The 17,890-nt window shown below is 37.5% G+C and overlaps 1 protein-coding gene across 1 annotated transcript in view; it reads right to left on the bottom strand.

Moving 5' to 3' along the window:
* Positions 1-17,890, bottom strand: part of LRP1B (LDL receptor related protein 1B) — a 579,931-nt gene that overhangs the window by 317,957 nt on the left and 244,084 nt on the right. Inside the window, exon 8 of the mRNA XM_086750558.1 lies at positions 13,466-13,723. Coding sequence (XP_086606684.1) covers positions 13,466-13,723 — 258 coding nt within the window. The remainder of the gene's footprint in view (positions 1-13,465; positions 13,724-17,890) is intronic.

Here is a 17,890-nt window from a genome sequence, read left to right as displayed (position 1 = left end):
GATAAGGTTTGGGTTGCAGCTGGGGACTTTTAAAATATTTATAACTTCTGGTACTCAAGAAGTTACTGAATTCATTTCATGCCTATTTCCGGATCCATATATTAAAACCCAGTATGTACAGATGTCTAGTCCACGCATATCTTTAAAGTAATTAATCTTTATTTCTTTCATTCGCACAGTGTCAAAAGTCTCTCAAAAGAAATGTCTCTCCCTGAAAACACACATATTTATTCTGATCAATCTTGTATACATTTTTGAGGGTTTTTTTTCCTATAATAATAACAGTTTCCTTGGAGCACTTCAGCCAAATATGATCATCCTTCCTTTATTACTTTCTAAAAACTAGGATTTCCTCTTAAGGACTTCATAAAGAACAGTTGAGAAATCATATAGTCTAAATTCTACTGTAGTTAATGACATTATGTAGACTATGGGCACTGGCAAAAGTATGGCTAGAAGTATACTTTTTCTATTATTTTAAACACTCAAATAATATTATACCTTTAGAGAAAACAGCAGTTTTATATAAGAGTGGCTAAATCTTCAAAGGGTACTGGAAATACGTCTTATGGCCAGAATATAGTTTATGAAAATCAGAGCCATATTGAATGACTGTCTTTTTTAACTTTAATTTTAAAACATATACATTTTACAAAACACATTAGTACCTTTATTTCATTTTCAAATCGAGACCTGCACAAGAAGACTTCAGTTACCAGAAGAGATGCAAAAGCAGTGTTGTGTTCTGGTATTTATACTACTGTTGTAAATGAGGATTCAGCACACATACGGCCTATTAAAATCAATATTACGTTAACAGATTTCATTTTTACAGGACGTTGAAGACAGACTAGAAACAGAAAAAAATAGTAACCTTTCTCCATGTACATACTTCATTAAAAGCATCCCTTGTTTTTAATGTGAGAAATGATCTAAACAGACTACTCAGTGGAACTCAGAGTAGCTGGAGTCGGAGCCTTCTTTAGAAATTTCTGAGTGAACTGGGGAATTATTTTGGATGAAATATAATTAAAATTAAAAATGCTCAGTGCACTCTCCATATGCTTCTGGTTAATAATGAAAGAGACAGACATCCTCTCTCTGTTTTAACAGATAAAATTTAGTTTCTAGTGCCTTATATACTTAAAATTCTCCTTGCTCTGATCATGACTGCAATGAGGACTGCCTAAAGGAACTTGGGGATCTACTCAAGACTCAAGGTGCAACAATTTCATTGATAGTTACTATGGGAAATTAGAAGCATGATTAGTTCCCTCTCTTTGGGCATGGTTTTGGACCTTTTTTTTTAATGTATATATAGCGATTCAGTATTGATTTCAACACATATTTACTGTACAGAAATCTTTCCACTTTGCAAAGAGCAGCCCAGCATTGTCACAGGTAGTCAGGTCTGCTAAGCGTTACTCGTTTAATTTATTCTATCATACATGCAGGGTAGTTCTGAAGATTGTACAACAGTTGTTTGGACAGTTGGCCATATGCTAGGGGAATAAATGCTCGGAGACGCAAGAGAAGATCGCTGTAATAAAACTTTCAGGAGCTTAAAATTTCTGTAACGAGCATCCTAGCACATGGAAGATGTCAGTACAGTCCCCAATGGTAGTGCAATACGGGAGTGCAAGGGCGGAACTGCTCCAGTACCCTGTGCCAGGAAGAGTCACCTTCTGGTCCCTCTTCCCCCAAAGGCCAGGACAACAGACTTGCAGATCTCCTCGGCATGTTCACACCCGTGTGCTCTACAACCTGTTATGTCAGTAACTGTTTTCCTCTGGGGCTCGCGTTCATAAAATAGCCTGGACCAAGTAAGAGTTCTCTTCACTTTATTTTGACTAAGGAAGCATTTCCTGCTTTCTGCTGAGTTAAAAGAGGTGAGACAGAAAGAAAGATTAGGACAAAAAAAAAAAAAAACAGAAAAAAAAAAAACAGATTAATCTGGAAGCCAAAACAATTAAAAATGTAATAACATAAAAAATAAATGAAAATGGAATGACATATTTGAGCTATTTTGCCTTTCCCTATGTTTTCTCAGTCTTCAGGGTGTATTTTTTTCTACATACATGCATTTTACTTCTCCACAGCTAGAAAGCTGCTTTAATTTTTTGACTGAAATCTCAGATTTTAGTAGGTGAGGCTTTGTGAATTGTGTAAAGTAGGCAAATGATAAAAGTGCTGGCCATGGGCAGACCTGTTTAGTTTAATTTACTATTTAGAAAAAAAATGAGATAAAATTACTTATTTGCAAAAGAACCAACAAATTTTATTCCAAAGAACTAAAGCAAGCAGTTTGGGGGATTGGCTTTTTGCCTCAACCTGAGTAAAAGGACAAGTTTTGAATAACAAGACAAACAGCAGCAAGGTTTTCTTTTTCTAAAATAGCCAGTGATGGTGAGCCCAGGTAAACAGCAGTTAAAATCTGCTTAAATGACAGGCTGTGAAAGAAGCGCTGCTTTTGCTGTGCCTTTCTTCTGAGAGTAATGTTCCTAATTAGCAGCCCAGACAACCTTATACTGGCACTGTGGCTTGGGAAAGTTAAGCTGGCATAGATTTTTCTGTGCCCCTTCTACTGACAGCAATTTGCTGTAATTATGCCTGCAATGCCATTTACAAACTATGACTTTTATTAAAAATGTCACCATTCAATAAGCTAGGCACACTGGTGTCTAAACTTTTAACAGCCATGTCCTGAGTTATTATTGCATATGTTTAAAAATGAAAAATCAAACAAAAATATCCATCCATCTTTTCCAAATGACTCATCCTCCAATATCTAATTCCTTTGAATTAAATCAGCCTTTTCAGATACTGTTTGTAACAAGTATAAGGCAAAACTTAAACACACTAAATTTAAATAACCACTTTAAAGCATCCAGACTTCAAGTTCCTCAAAAGAAAATAAAGCTTTTCCTCTTGTTTGTTGAGTAACATAATTTAAATTTCAATAAATTGAAAAAATATACAGTTGGTATTCTTCCAGCTCGACAGGATATTAGAAGATACTGCTTTAAAAATCTGTAAATGTGAACATTTAGACAATAGCAGTTTCCCCAAGCTGAAGAGTTTTCAAAAATATGAGCCTAATCTAATATTATGAATACTTAATGAAAGCATCCTCATAGCTCATGAAGACACCTAGTCTCTCAGAGACGGAGTCTATCCGGTCACTCAGAGATTCAAGCATTCGGCTTCCAACAAGGTATGGAAGAGAGCACGTTTAAGCACTTATTCTGTATGGGCATTTCTGTTTAAAATCAGATTTTTATTGTTCTACTGGATGCAGACCACTTATCAAGAAGAGAAGATCCAACACCTGAAACTTCATGTGATTTACAAGTTTCTAAAATCAGCGGTTCCATATCTTTCAAAGGACTCCACAAAGACCATGACATGGTCCAGCCTACAACATCCCGCTTGGTCCTCACACCTATGAACTAATATTTGAGCACTGATGATAGGATATGGCCAGAGAATCCAGTTTTGGGGCCTGTTAAGCAGTACAGCAGATAGCTATGTAAGTTTTCTGCTCAGCCCAGAAGACAATCTTAGCCTACTCTGTGGCCCTGTTCTACCTACACCTTGCCTTGCAATAGTCCTGTTGTATAATTCTTGTATTTCTACAGAAGCTAGACATTTTCAGGGTTTTTATGGCTTAGTTTCTTAGGCTACTATGAGGCTACAGATGGAAGTCAGGCAACCGAGCGTTATTAAGACAGACATACCATAGAACATTGACTAAGGTTGAACATTGAACGGGTACTGAGAGAGAAATGTGGGTTTAACGATAAACTTCTTCCTCCTATTGAGAACCCAGGGATCTACAGAACAATAACAACAAAAAAAAATAACATCTTCCTCTTTTAACAAATCCCTCTGTTTACAGGGCATTCAGAGGAGATGTGATGATTGCAGATTCCAGCTATGTTTGGGTCTGTGCCTTTGCCAGGAATTTTAAAGCAGGGTAGCAAAATCTGGTCCTGAATTTTTTAGCGTATTTCTTCTTTTACTTGTGTTATAGAATGATTCTACCACAAAATGCATCAAGTTTCTGGAATGAGTAAAACGAGAGAGATGTTTCTGTTTCTGGGTCTTCACTCACGGAGTTGGCTGTGACACCAAGATCAACTGAGCAAGGAAAAAGTGTTAAACAATGAAGTAAGGGCCTTATGAATGGCTCTATCTTTTAATCCTGACTATCATTTTTTTTTATAAGGAGTGAACTTTCTGACATCAATCTCATGTCAGAAACAAGTAAGAATAGTCAAAAATCGTAACAATCCTAATTTCTGCATTACTGAGTATCAAACACATTGCCCAGTGATTGTAAACTTGTAATGGGGTCTCAGTTGCCTGCATACATGCTGAACAATGAAGACAGATTTATAGAGGTACATAGCTGTAAGTCTCTTTTTTTTTTTTTAACTGCACAGTCAAAAGTTTCTTATAAATCTGCTGAGACTGTAAATCAAACCCAGTTATTTACTTCAAAGCAGTTAAGTCATCCACTGTTAAAATTAAAGCATAATTCAGCAGCAATAGGTGTCCCATCAAGCACGTGGACTAAGAGAACTGCTGCAGGGACCATGACGTGGCTGCATTAGGCTGTAACATTTACCTCATTTAACCACCTTCCACCAAAGGCAAAAGTCTACAACCTTCCACCTTCCTAGGACTGCCTGCCGCACATATTATGAACTTCATAAACCATCGTCACACAAAAATAAGGTCACTTCAACATTTTCCCATGAAGACGCTAAGCAGATTATTACAATTTTAGAGATAAGTCAATAAAATATTGAGTTACTTTTGCAATACAAAGTATTTAAGGAAAATTACTTCCAGAGAAAGTTTGAACAGGGTTAGGCAACACAGCAGACTCAGTGCACATTTTTTTAAGAAGTTAACATTTGTCAAACAACACTGATTCACAGGCTCTGGAGAATGCTGTAGTTTCCTGCAGGTAAAATACAGATCGTAATTTTGTAAGATAATTTCATTTTGACCCCACTATAGTTGCTATACATGGTCTAGACAATTTGAATATGCAGTACATATGACCTAGTGCTATAAATCAATCTGTTTCTTTTCCCCAAGGGGCATTATGAGATTCAATTTTAATCAGAAGGTAATACTGACCGTACAGTATTTCATTCTGATATATAGATATATTCATATTGGACACAAAAGTCTTTATCTTCATCTCAAACATATTAGGGAAAAAAAGAGAAGACATTATACTTTTAAGAAAATAGCTAAAATAAATTTTATTACAGAACTGGTTTATAATATAATTAAAATCTGCATACGGAGTCTAATTTAAATCTAGCTTGAGGATTATGACTTAGAGAATACTAGAAAAATCTAACAATATCTTCAGTTATAGAAAATATAAATGGTTAGCAAATATATACCTGACTGTTCCACATTGTATGCCTGAAACAAAACCATATCATGTACCTCACTAGATGAGATGACAGCCTCTTTTCTTAGGGTTGCTAAAGAAAGAAAAAGAAATTGTTTCTTATATTAAAGAACATTAAGCTATTTTCTTCATCTTTTTCCTTCCCTCTAAAAATGAAATTCTTCACCAAGGATCACTGTCATCACCTGATGCTTTCAGCATGCTTGTACTTCTGAAAAACGCTCAAAACCACTGTACAACATCCCCTAATGACACTCATATTAGAGTTTGAACAAAACAAACAAATAAAACCCTTCATGCCTATCAACCCTGACTGCCCACTGACTATAATAAATGCATACTCATGTAATCATTACCTCATCCTCCCTTTCTTCCTATCCGTCCTTTTCTTTTTGTCTTCCATTTATTACATCTTTTCAACATCAATGTATTAATCTTTGAGGAGAAGGCTGTTATTTATTATATGTGACCTGACCAACAAAACAGACAACTGCCCAAACTTAAAATACAGGCATCGTTAATGCACTTAAAAAAAAAAAAAAAGTTATTTTTTCTTGCTAACTTATTTCCAGTAATGCAAGAAATAATAATAAAAAATACCCATGGGTTTTGAGTTATGCATTAATTATTTTTCTATCCATTTTCAACCAGACATCAGTATACTGCACGTTTTTGGTTTATTTATTTCTATCTTCATCACAGTAGTGGTGTGATCCAAGTACTGGTCTACCTGAGCATCATCTTGAAATGGAATGCCAGCATAAATTCCATTAAAAAGTCTCATAAAACTCAAATAGCTTTTGCTTCCAGTAATATGGCTTAAACTCAATGGTCTTATGTTTGCAGAACTTGAACTTTGCTTTCAGAAAGCTTCCAGCCCTTTCCGAAACTAGCCACTTCAGAAAGATATGAGGCCATAATCCCACCTCCTCTCAACCACGGAAGTCTTGTGTGCTTTGTGCCAATCACTTGTACCTTGTGTATCCTCCAGCACTTTAGCATTTCAGTTTTTAAACATCCCGGCATCTCTATGCCATATGGAAATGCTGTTGTTCTCATTTTACATTTAGAGGGGAAAATACAAGATTACTTGCTAAATGTCATCCTGGAAGTCTCAGAAAAAAAAAACAGTGGTCTCCTGGCTACCAGCATATTGCCTTTCTTCCTCAATCACACCTCCTTTCATGTAAACAGCACAAAGAATTTGTCTCTACACTTGCAAAGAAATACAGAGGAGAGACATGAATACGCATTGCATCCCTTCTCCGGGTCTCCTCTGCAACATAGGCTCTTCTCTTCCTTGTAGCAATATTTTTTTGCCCACCCTAATGTTAAATTACTTGTGCGGTGAGTGATCCCACAGGCAGCAAGACACATGGTCTCAATGCCTAAAAGAGCAAGTGTCTCTGGAAATGCAAAGCGTGGCAGGTATCCCCACACACTCCTCAATCAGCTGATTATTTTTGCTTATACAGTGTGACAGAGATTTTACACAAATACACATTCAAAGACAATCCAAACTTTATCATCAGCTCGAGACCTGTCGTGGTGAATGCCCAACCCAGCACATCAAACTGTAGCTGTTCTGTGACATGTTGATAAAATGCAGGGCCTCAGCTTCGCACAAACAGACCGACCCTTTTGCATATTCTGTCCTTCTCTTCTCATGTAATTACTTACAATTATTAAAATGCTTTTTTCCCAGAACTAAGAAATTTACATAGCTTAAGCCTGACTTTAGCAAAAGTGATTTACCCTGCTTAAAAGATTTGTTACATGTAATTTTTCAATTTCAGAGTAAGTGCTTCACTAAAACCATCATTAAAAATTTTAAAGCAGAACTAAGATTTTATTTTATTTAACCTAACTGACAAATACTGAGAAGGATAGGATTTGTTCTTCCATTTTATTTATTTCATAATGCTGACATGATCCATAAGGTTTTCAGCATTTCAAGTTCTACTCCGAAGTTGAAGTCAAAAGAAAGTTTTAAATCAAATTTGCTTCATTCTCAGTAGAAATCCACAATGTAAATTTTGTGGATTGAAGACAAAAATATTTCTATGAACATGAGATACTTTTTGAGCTTCTGCCACTCAAAGAAGTTAAAACTAAAAAAAAAGAAACCATATATTAAACCCCAAAATCAGATGCTGGTTTTAAGTTGTCATGTCCATCACAATGCAAATAATAATCATAGTTTTATCAACTTTTGCAAATATGCAATTCTTCTTTCTGGAAGAGTCCCTGATAAAGTACTAAGTCAAGAGCAAGCCCTTTATTTTATTCTGACCCACACAAACTTTTTGCTGTGCCTCCATCGCAAACCACAGCACAGCACAGAAATATCCAGGCTCTAGGGAGTCTCTAGTGAGACTAGCCCAGAGCCTAAAGGGATGTACCTTAGAGAATTTCTTAAAAAGCAGTGAGAAAGATGCTGGAATTGTTATTTTATCAGGCGCTTAGCTTCTGATTTCAGATTTACTTGGTTTAATGCAATTTCTTATTCATTTATGAAAAGCATTATCTCTATTTACCCTTTACCCTGTAGCAGTACCAGTATTAGATCAAATCATGAGTTGCAAAACACAACAATTAGTAGAGGCCACCAGCTAGATCACAACCCATAATACTTGTGCTTTTCATTGCATAAGATATGCAAGTACGTTTTTTTTCATTCCTGCTGCTTCCCCAAAAAACCTAGAGCAGACAGAGGGTATTTTTTTTGTGTGACAATGCATCTGATACAGAAGGGTAAAGTCAGAGCACATGGGATTAAGTCCCTACTGATACTGACAGGGGTTGGGACAAGTGAGACCGTTTCTAAGAGCGGGCACCCAAAGCCTCAGGTTCATTACCAACTTTACCAAAAGGGACACGTCACAACTATATGCCCCCTATTTATCTCCTATGTGCATCTCCTTCCTTAGAAGCAAGGCAGAAGACAAGCTCTGTGAATACTGAGGACGTCTCAGGAGCCTGAAAGCTGTAGCATACAGAGTAGAGGACTTTTAAAAACTGCTGTAGCTAGACAGCTGCCTAGATCCTGCATGGGATCAGAAAGGGGTACAAGTTTTGGTTGTGAAACACAATGCCATTCTGCTCTTGCTTCATTTAAGGCATGTTACGAAAAATAGATTTTCTGATTTCAGCAGATAGTGAAGAAACTACTCAGCCAGAGCTGGAATCGGAGGAATGAGGGAGCATCTTTCCTGATCTCAGAGAAGGCTGTGCTATGCAAATGTCTGTGTCTCCCTGGTCATTTGTCCATTACTAAAGTTCACAGTGGATTTACAGAAGCAGAATAAGTTCAGTTTTTGTAAAAATCATAATATACAGAACAGTTGCAGTGGCTACGACGTCAAAAAAAAAATGAAGCCATCATGGTTCATATGGATGTTAAAGGCTTATGGGAAAATGTGTGTTTAATCCCATAAAACATGTATTATTTAATTCCACTTTTTTTTTTTAACTGATATTTCATTATTCCTTTGCCTGGGGATATAAATGCATTTGTAAAATATTCACTACAAAAGTGTGCATTTTATATTTGTGGCAACCTATTTATCTTTACATTAGATCTTTACAGCTCCCACAAATATTTTATTCTATCTTCAAAACCTTGTAACAAAATACAAAAGTTACTGTTTTACAAGGAGTATAATAATTCAATTTAACAGAGAGGAAGAGTCCTTCAGCATCATTCCTGATAAAGATAAATTCACATGGTTACTGGTACTATGACAAAGTGTCCATTTTTTATTTATGAAATCTTTCTGCTACTGTGGGATCCTGCCTGCTCTTGGATTTCCTCCCTGGTACAAGACTTTTGCTACCAAGGAGGGGTTGGGATGTAAGGAAGACACAAGAGCTATAGCCATGTCCCACTCTTAGGACAATTATGAAGCTACTTAAGATGGAAGTCTAAAAACCATCCAAAATCACAAATTTGCACTGAGCAATGCCATTGAGATAAGACGTTTTGTTTTCTGTAATCAATCTGAGAGTTAACTGTCCAGGGCATGACTGCTGAAAAGCATAAAAAAGAAAATAAACAGCGTATCAGCTTTGCTAAGAATGGAAGCAACACTCTGATGTCAACGAAAGATCAATTGTGGAAGCTGGGTAATCAACAAAGCTTAAAGAAAAAAATATCTTTGAATGACAGAAAAATTCAATTCTTGGCAATAAACAAGCAGTTAATAAATAGCTCTTATGTCAAAAGGGATTAAGTGCAGGTAACCTGACTTTGGAGGGAAACGCCACCAATTCAGAGCATCTGCCATGGAAACTTGTTCCTCAAAACGACATAATGCAATGTTACAGGGACACTATTCAAGGCAATAGCACAGTCCTCCATGTCAAATCAAATGGACTGTATCCACGAGATGCAACAAAAGCAGACAGATCCTTCACAGCTCACATTTAGATGTCTGTAATATGTGCAAGGATCTCTGATATCTAGATTATACCTTAACTTTTGTGCAAAGAAGAACTGCAGGGCCTCAGGAGACTAAGTGACTGAGCACTAAAAGGAGATGGGAAATTCAAGCTGAATAAACATGAAATTCCTTAGAAAAGTGTTGTAGTTTTGTAAATTTAATGATTGCTCTGTCTAGAGCACTTAGGAATGAGATATGGATGCTATTAAAAAATCCCACCTTTGGACAAGGTAAGAAAGGTCACCGTCCCAGAAACAGCATTTGTCCAGTCTTCCCAGAAATGCAAAAACAGCAATGTAAGATCAGCCAGGGCTCTAGGAGTCACAAGTGGATGCCACATACAGGACAAATATGCTGTGATATTGCTTTAGGATGCTCTTCTCACATACCATTCTGGCTCCCATTCCTGTATCAGATGCTCTGAACCCTACTACAGTGCCATTTGAGGTGTAAATGACCTTTGTTGTGAAGCCTTTTCATTTCTGTTCATCTTCTTAGGAGGTCTCCAAGCATGGGCTGTCCATCACAGAATAAAAAGAAAAATCACATTCTACAGCTATATGACAGCTTATAAAGCCTGTCTGGAGATGAACTCTGGGCAGACTTTACGTAGGAATAAACGCCTCCCCCAAGATCTTCACAGTTGCTCTCCTCCTGAGTAAGCCAAACTTTGCTTTGATTTCTCATGAATATTCACAGCAATTTCACAGGAAGGTTGCTGACAGAAACCTCATCCCTAGGGCTTAGTGTTTCCTTCAATGATTGAGCCTCAACAATGCCAAGCTAATTCTGAATAGCAGAGCACTAGCAGTTGTGGCTCATTGCTACTGGGAATTGGTTTAGATCAGGGTGTAGGGGGAGGAGGGAAATTAGGGGAACAAAAAACATGGAAAAAACCAAAAATATAACCCGACATTGTTGATCCTGGTCAAAACTTCTGGGCTCCCTGTCTTATGGTCTTCCCAGCAATGACATCAAAAAAAGTGGGGGAGTCAAAAAGTCAGCTTTGGCTTGTGACCATGAGGGCAAGTAGGGGGTGCTGGGTTCCACAAGCAGAGAGGGAAGTACTTCCCACTGGAGAGTACCGACCCTCCATGGCCGCCATCTGTTCCCAGCCTCGGAGCAACTCTTCCCCCGTGCCGTGTGGTAGGACAGGCTAGGGAAGGCAGCTAGATTAAATCTGAAGTAGTACAGAAGAAGCAAGAAGTTTCTTTTCATCTGTCATATGCAGATAACATGTTTTCTTCCACTAACAAAAAGAACAGATTAGAAGACTGGGATAAAAAAAAAAAAAAAATTCTAAGAACACTTCTTTTTTTCCCTAGTACTTTTAGGAATATCCTCTTTCTGGTCACATGCACGGAATAAAACGCTTCCTAAGAAGAACAGAGCTTACATTTTTATGTGAATAACCCCATGGCCATGACCATTTATTTGGCTTGAGCTGCTAGAAGATGCAATTGCACTTGAAAATACTCAGTCTGAAATTATTGACAGAGAGTTAAAATGAATTCATTTGCCTTATCAGATCTAGTGCTATATAATGAAGAGAAATAGCAGAAGTTATCTGATAGGTAATTAAAGTGGAGGGAAGAAAAGGAAGAATTTAAAATTAAAATTCAATTTTGCACTAGCCACAAAATGACAAAAAAAAATGCTCCATTGCAGCAATCCTAGAAGAGCATCTGTGGATGTGTTTGCCAGACACAAACACCACCACAGCTAAAGCTGCTGAATTCTGTCAGTCAGAGCTCCAAACCTGACTCCAAGCAATGTCCTCTAAGCCTCCAAGCACTATTTCCCAAATCTAAGTTAAACAAGAATTTGGAACAAGTGTCTGTAGTTGATTCATGTCCATGGGAATTTCTATTCTTCATTTAAACAACACCGATTACAGTGAAGTTTCAGAAAAACATTAAAGACCACAGGCTGATGTGTACTAGCACTATGAAAAATTATTAGCTCATGAGTTCCAGGCACTGTGTTCATTTCAAACCCAAAGTACAGCTTTAATTTTGCAAACAGATGCACTAACACAGATCCGAAGACCACAGAGATGAGCAATTCTCTGCACATGCAGAGAACAGAGGGAGAGAGATGCAGGAGAGAACTGGTGGAGAACTACAAAACATAGTGCTAAGGTCCACGCTGATGATGAAGATCAGTGACAGAACAGACACACATCCAGTTCAATACAAAACAAATTTTACTAAGGGCTGTAGTTAATTTAATTGTTCTTACTAAAAGGAAAATAAAATAAAATATCAATAACAGACTGAATTTAAAAAGCACAATCAAATATTACCACCAAGATTCTTAGGGCTCTTAGATATCTAAAGTATGAAAAGCCCTCTAAAATACAACAGTAAAAAAAACCCAAAACTCTCAACAAAATAAGAAGGCAAAAGGAAAAAAAAAAAAACCTATACATCTAGGAAAAGAGAGTCCTCCAATAGAAGTATAGTCACAATGAGTAGCGAACCAAAAAATCCAAATCCCAAACCTTATTTTTGTTTTTTTTTTTCTTAATTTTACTTTTTTATTAGAGTAAATATATAATTAGGAAAATAGTTTAGTTGCCCTCACCCTTAATCTACAGAAATGACCATATATTACAACGGCTATGTTGATAGTCCAAAGCACAATCTCTATGAAGAATTATCGCTTTGACACGCACCTGTGAGATTTATAATCACATTTCTGATGTGAATATTCCCGAGCTGGATCATCAGAGACTCTGAGATCCCTTCAGAGCTACTCTTTGATGTCCATCTCTACCTAAAAGGTCCCATGTAAAATAGTGGAGGTTCCAGTTCTGAGTTTTTGGAAACCTGTTATTAACACCACCATTACCCACCTCAGTGCTGCAATTTATAAGCTGATCTGTGGACAACTCTTCTGTGAAAGATGAATAAAATTGCATTTCTTTGACTGCATGCTATTTTGCAGTCTGTTCACATATCAATGTGGAAGTGGATGAATATCTCCTTCAGAAGACAACAGCATCCCACAAATTGAAAAGCTAATTGATAAATAATGCTGCGGTGTCAAAGACTAATTCAATATGATGAGTTCAGGCATTTTTAAAATTTTCTTCTTAATTGCAAAAAAGGGCAGGAATTTATTTCCAGTAAGTCAGGAAATATTTTGTTATTTTCAAGAACTAACATATCTGTGATAGTTGACAGAAGATGTGATAAGCATGTGTGTCTAATTCATTGTTAATATTGTCCCAGCAGCAAAGAATGATTTTCAAGCTTTATGTAACACTACTTTGCTGAGAAAATGAAGTATTTTACACTTCTTCTGTTGCATTGCTGTTTTTGTAACTTCCACACATTATATTTAGCCTATAAAAATGCACATCTTTAGAAAATTTGCATAGATATAAATAGTACAACTCATACTGAAAAAAATATATCTATATATAGGAGTGACAAACAGAAAAGTGCTTTAGTATGAGTTGCAATATTTAATGCCTTAAGACTATTTTCAACAGCAATCCCCAAAATATTTCTGAAGGCTCCTGCAAACAGTTCCCCAAGACAGACACCACTGTTTTGCTAAAACACTGTCCCATACTCACTGTGAAGATACTGAGCAATGTTTATTATCCACTCCTCTGCTAACTTCCCAGCTTGGCTTATCTTGGTGCACTTCAGCTGACTTGAAAGATCTCTTGATTCAATCCAACAAATGGTGTCCTCTTTGTAGCTGTAGTCTAGCGTCAAAATTGCTGAGCCTTTTACAGGGGTCCGGGCAGACACTTTGCTTCCATTGAGATATAATACCTCAATTGTTTCGGAGCTTGCGATGAGAAGCAGCGGAGGTCTATCAGCAGGCTCTAAAAACAAAATAAAGATAATTTAAAGGGTTAACAAACTGTGTATACCATATTTATCTTCTCATCTTTAATGTAGTTTTTAATGTTCTTACCTGCATGTTTTAAGAGATATAATAAATTGGTTTTGTTTTTATTTTCATAACTATCATATATTCCAAATTACTAGTCTATTTTATCCTGCTGTTCTAATGGTTCACATCATTAAAGAAAATTAATTACCCTAGCCCCACAGCTTCTGTTTAATTCCAAGTATCATTATTGCAACATTTTTCATGCCCAAGTCATAAAATTAAATACAAGTTATGAAAATTATTTCTATCCAGATTACTGGCATTTCTAAAAGAATGAAGGCCAGGAAAACCTGCAGAATTTAGGACTACACGTAAAATACTAAGGTAATCTTCATGTTAGAGTTTGTAGAAAAAGACAAAAAGTCAGGCATGGATGCTGCTAGGAAATACAAAACCCAACCTAACAAAAAATCCAATGCAGTGAAATCTGGCTATGTCTCACAGATGATGGGCCGAACACCATGGATTGTAAAGGTGAAAGTGTCATGCAATGGAGTGGCCTGACAGCAAAAAAGTTCCAGTTCAAGTTAAAAAATTTAAAAGTCAAGTAATCCACACAGAGGAACAAAAGACTCTCATTGAGATAAAATATTTTTAGCACTGTGATGAGTGCAATTTGGCCCAAAAGCAGCTGCTCTTGCTTTAGGTGTATCTTTAATGGCATTACTGTCTTGAACATTCAGGGCTGGTTAGAAATGACACATCTGACTAAAGCAACTGCAAATGAATATTGGTCTCTGTACGATGAGGAGTCTGTTGTATGTGGTGTATTTCATAAATTGCTGAAATTTGAGTGACATCTTGTTCTAGATCTAGACTAGTTCTTGAAACTGAAATAAGGTCCTAGTTTATCCAGAACTGCCAGAGGGACATCTATAACCAAAACCATATGCTAGCAGTTTCTTTTTCTTTTTTCCCTGGAAAAGCTTCTTCATTAGAAACAGCATGGCAACATTGCTTGGCTACAATTTATAAAGAAGAACTGCTGTTGACATAAAATATTACGTGAATTGGCTGGAAAAAAAAATAATCAGATAGATGTATGTGTTAAAGATAGAGGATACAGAAACTGGTTCCTGAAAAATTCCCCAGCTACTAGAATCATGGAATCACAGAGTGGTTTGGGTTGGAAGGGACCTTTAAAGCCCATCCTGTCCAACCCCCGTGCAAGGAGCAGGGACATTCCAACCAGATCAGGTTGCTCAGAGCCCCGTCCAGCCTGGCCTGGAATGTTTCCAGAGATGGGGCTTCCACCACCTCTCTGGGCAACGTGTGCCAGTGTTCCATCACCTTCATGGTAAACGTTTCTTTTTCTTTATATCAATTTTGAATCTACCTCCCTCTCTTAAAACCATTACCCCTTGTCCTATCACAACAGGCCCTGCTAAGGAGCTTCTCCTCATGTTTTCTCTAGACTGCCTTGAGGTACTGGAAGGCCACTATAAGGTCTCCCTGGAGCCTCCTCTTCTGCAGGCTGAACAGCCCCAACTCTCTCAGCCTGTCCTTATAAGAGAGGTGCTCCAGCCCCCTGATCAGCTTCGTGGCCTCCTCTGGACTCTCTCCAACAGGTCCACATCCTTCTTATGTTGGGGGCTCCAGAAGTGGACACAGTACTCCGGGTGGGGTCGCACAAGAGCGGAGCAGAGGGGCAGAATCACCTCCCTCAACCTGCTGGCCACGCTTCTTTTGATGCAGCCCAGGATGTGGTTGGCTTTCTGGGCTGCAAGTGCGCATTGTTGGCTCATCTTGATCTTCTCATCCACTAGCACACCCAAGTCCTTCTCCTCAGGGCTGCTCTCGATCCATTCTCCGCCCAGCCTGTATTTGTGCCTGGGATTGCCACGACCCAGGTGCAGGACCTTGCACTTGGCCTGGTTGAACTTCATGAGGTTTGCATGGGCCTACCCCTCAAGCCTGTCAAGGTTATTAGATGTTCAGCATTCAGAGTCCTGCTCCAACCAAGACTGAGCTGATGTAGGAGCTTATGAGAAGATTCCCTGAGAAAGGAAGATATGATGACCCTAAAAATTGCTTCAGGTTTAACAGGAATAGTAGTCATGTCTAACTTTGCAATGAGGTATGTTCATGTGAACTACTTAATGGAGAGTTGTCCCTTACAACATGGTCAACACCACTACAATATGTCTTTTTGTCCCGTTCATTTGTTAAATTAAATAATGTTAACAAGTGGGAAACCTTTTGGATGCTGCATTAAAAAAAAACCAAACAACAACAACAAAAAACCTACTCTAAAACATAGAAACTTACACTGCAGTTGCAAGCATATGGGAAAAATATTTGTGTCAAGTTAAGACCTCTCACTCAAATGTAATCTGCTTGTATTCAAAGGAATAACTCGGTGTTTAAATGCTGTATTGAAATGATGTACTTACAATCAACATTCTACTTAATAAAGCTTTCAGAATTTTACTAAGCAATTCCAGCTGTCTAAATGCAGGGGGGAAAAAAAGCATAAATAAAAGGATTTGACAAATAATACTTAATCAGTAAGTCTGATTAAAGAGAAAAAAAGTGTTTCAGTGAACACAGTGCTCAGTGGTCTCACACAAATCCACAGAAGTAGGTGTTAAATTCTGTTCTTTAGTACTATCTTATTTTATTTAAATCTCTCTTTTACTGACTTTTGTTTCGTTATGTAAAAAAGTTCTTTGCTATAATGGATCAGCATGTATTCTTTCTAAAGACGATTTCATTTACTCATTTCCTATTGTTTCTCATTCCGTAATGTATATTCTACCTTGTAACATACTTTTTCCTTCCCCAGGAAATCCCACGCTGACATCTGCAAACCCAGACTTCTGTTGCGTTACGTTTCTAACTTACTGACTGCCCTCACCAGCCTCACGCTCACTTCCACCAATACATCAGTCATACCCACGTATATCCACTTTTTTTTAAATTTCAGAAGACACCTAACAACTGAAGGGATTGAACTTATTTGTGAAACAATGTCTTGCCATGTAAGCCACAAGCGAAGCTCCCTAGACTTGCTTTTTCCAAAAGAGAAGGGAGTGGGGTTCTTAGTAGGCAATTTTATTTGAAATCTGCCAGGTAGGTCCATTTGCAGTCAACGGGTGGCTGGTGTATGTAAATCTCTCTTTCCTCCCTTTCTTTTAAACTTCTGCTGCCAATCAGAAGAAGACAGCCAGACTGAAGAGCTTCTGTCTCTATCACCCACTCACCCCTGAGAGTTCCCAGACTGGTAAAAATGGTGTGGTTGCATCTGCATCCTGCTAAGTTTTGGGATTCTTTTTCCATCAAAATGCTCTGTGCTCAGCTCCTCCTGTCCCACAAAATAATAACGCTGATTAATTCTGGATTAAATCACTCCTTTCCAAACCAGCAGCAGTGTGAAAAATACTTTATTATTATTTTTGCTCGTATACTTTGTGTTAAGTTAAGATATTTCCACTCTCTGCAACCTCTAAAGCCTCCAAGAGGAGGCAGCTACACAGGAGCTGTTTGCAGTTACAAAGCCAGCACGGTTGTTCAGTTGTCCAGGGCTGCAATAGAGAACCACATCCCTTCTTGCACTGTTGTGAAGTGACCTACTGAAAGCCGTAACGAGGATTTAATACCTCACTAAACTCGGGAGAAAGGTTGTATTTTAGTATTAATGCCTAAGACAGAAGGGAATTCTGAAAAAGAACTAGCGTCAAATCTCCTGAGCAACAGCTGTAATCAACCCTGGCAGCAGACAAAGGAATCTAAGGACTGGTGGCACTGCTAAGAGGTTCTGCTCAGCAGGCACTTTTACACAGGAAAAATACATCTGCGTTCCGGCAGAACTTATCCAGAAACTAGATTAGGGAGCTTGAAGTTATATTTTTCAAGCAGCCCATAGATAATCAGTTAATCAGGTTTTTTTCACAGTAAGGCAGGCAATCTACTTTTTTCAGTGTTGCTCTGATAAAGGTTGATTTCATAATTACTTATTTAAAAAAATAAAATGATTTTAATTATAAAACTATACAAACAATATTAGAAGTTCCTACAAAACCCATAAAAATATTTAAAGCATCTTTCTGTATTGTATAATGCAAATGAAAAACAAAAAAGATTAAAAAAAAAAAAA

This window comes from Chlamydotis macqueenii, chromosome 6 (assembly GCF_036417535.1).
Source record: "Chlamydotis macqueenii isolate bChlMac1 chromosome 6, bChlMac1.mat, whole genome shotgun sequence".
NCBI classification, from domain to species: Eukaryota; Metazoa; Chordata; class Aves; order Otidiformes; family Otididae; genus Chlamydotis; species Chlamydotis macqueenii.
The sequence above is the reverse complement of the archived record's forward strand: the minus strand, read 5'-3'. Positions and strand labels throughout refer to the sequence as shown.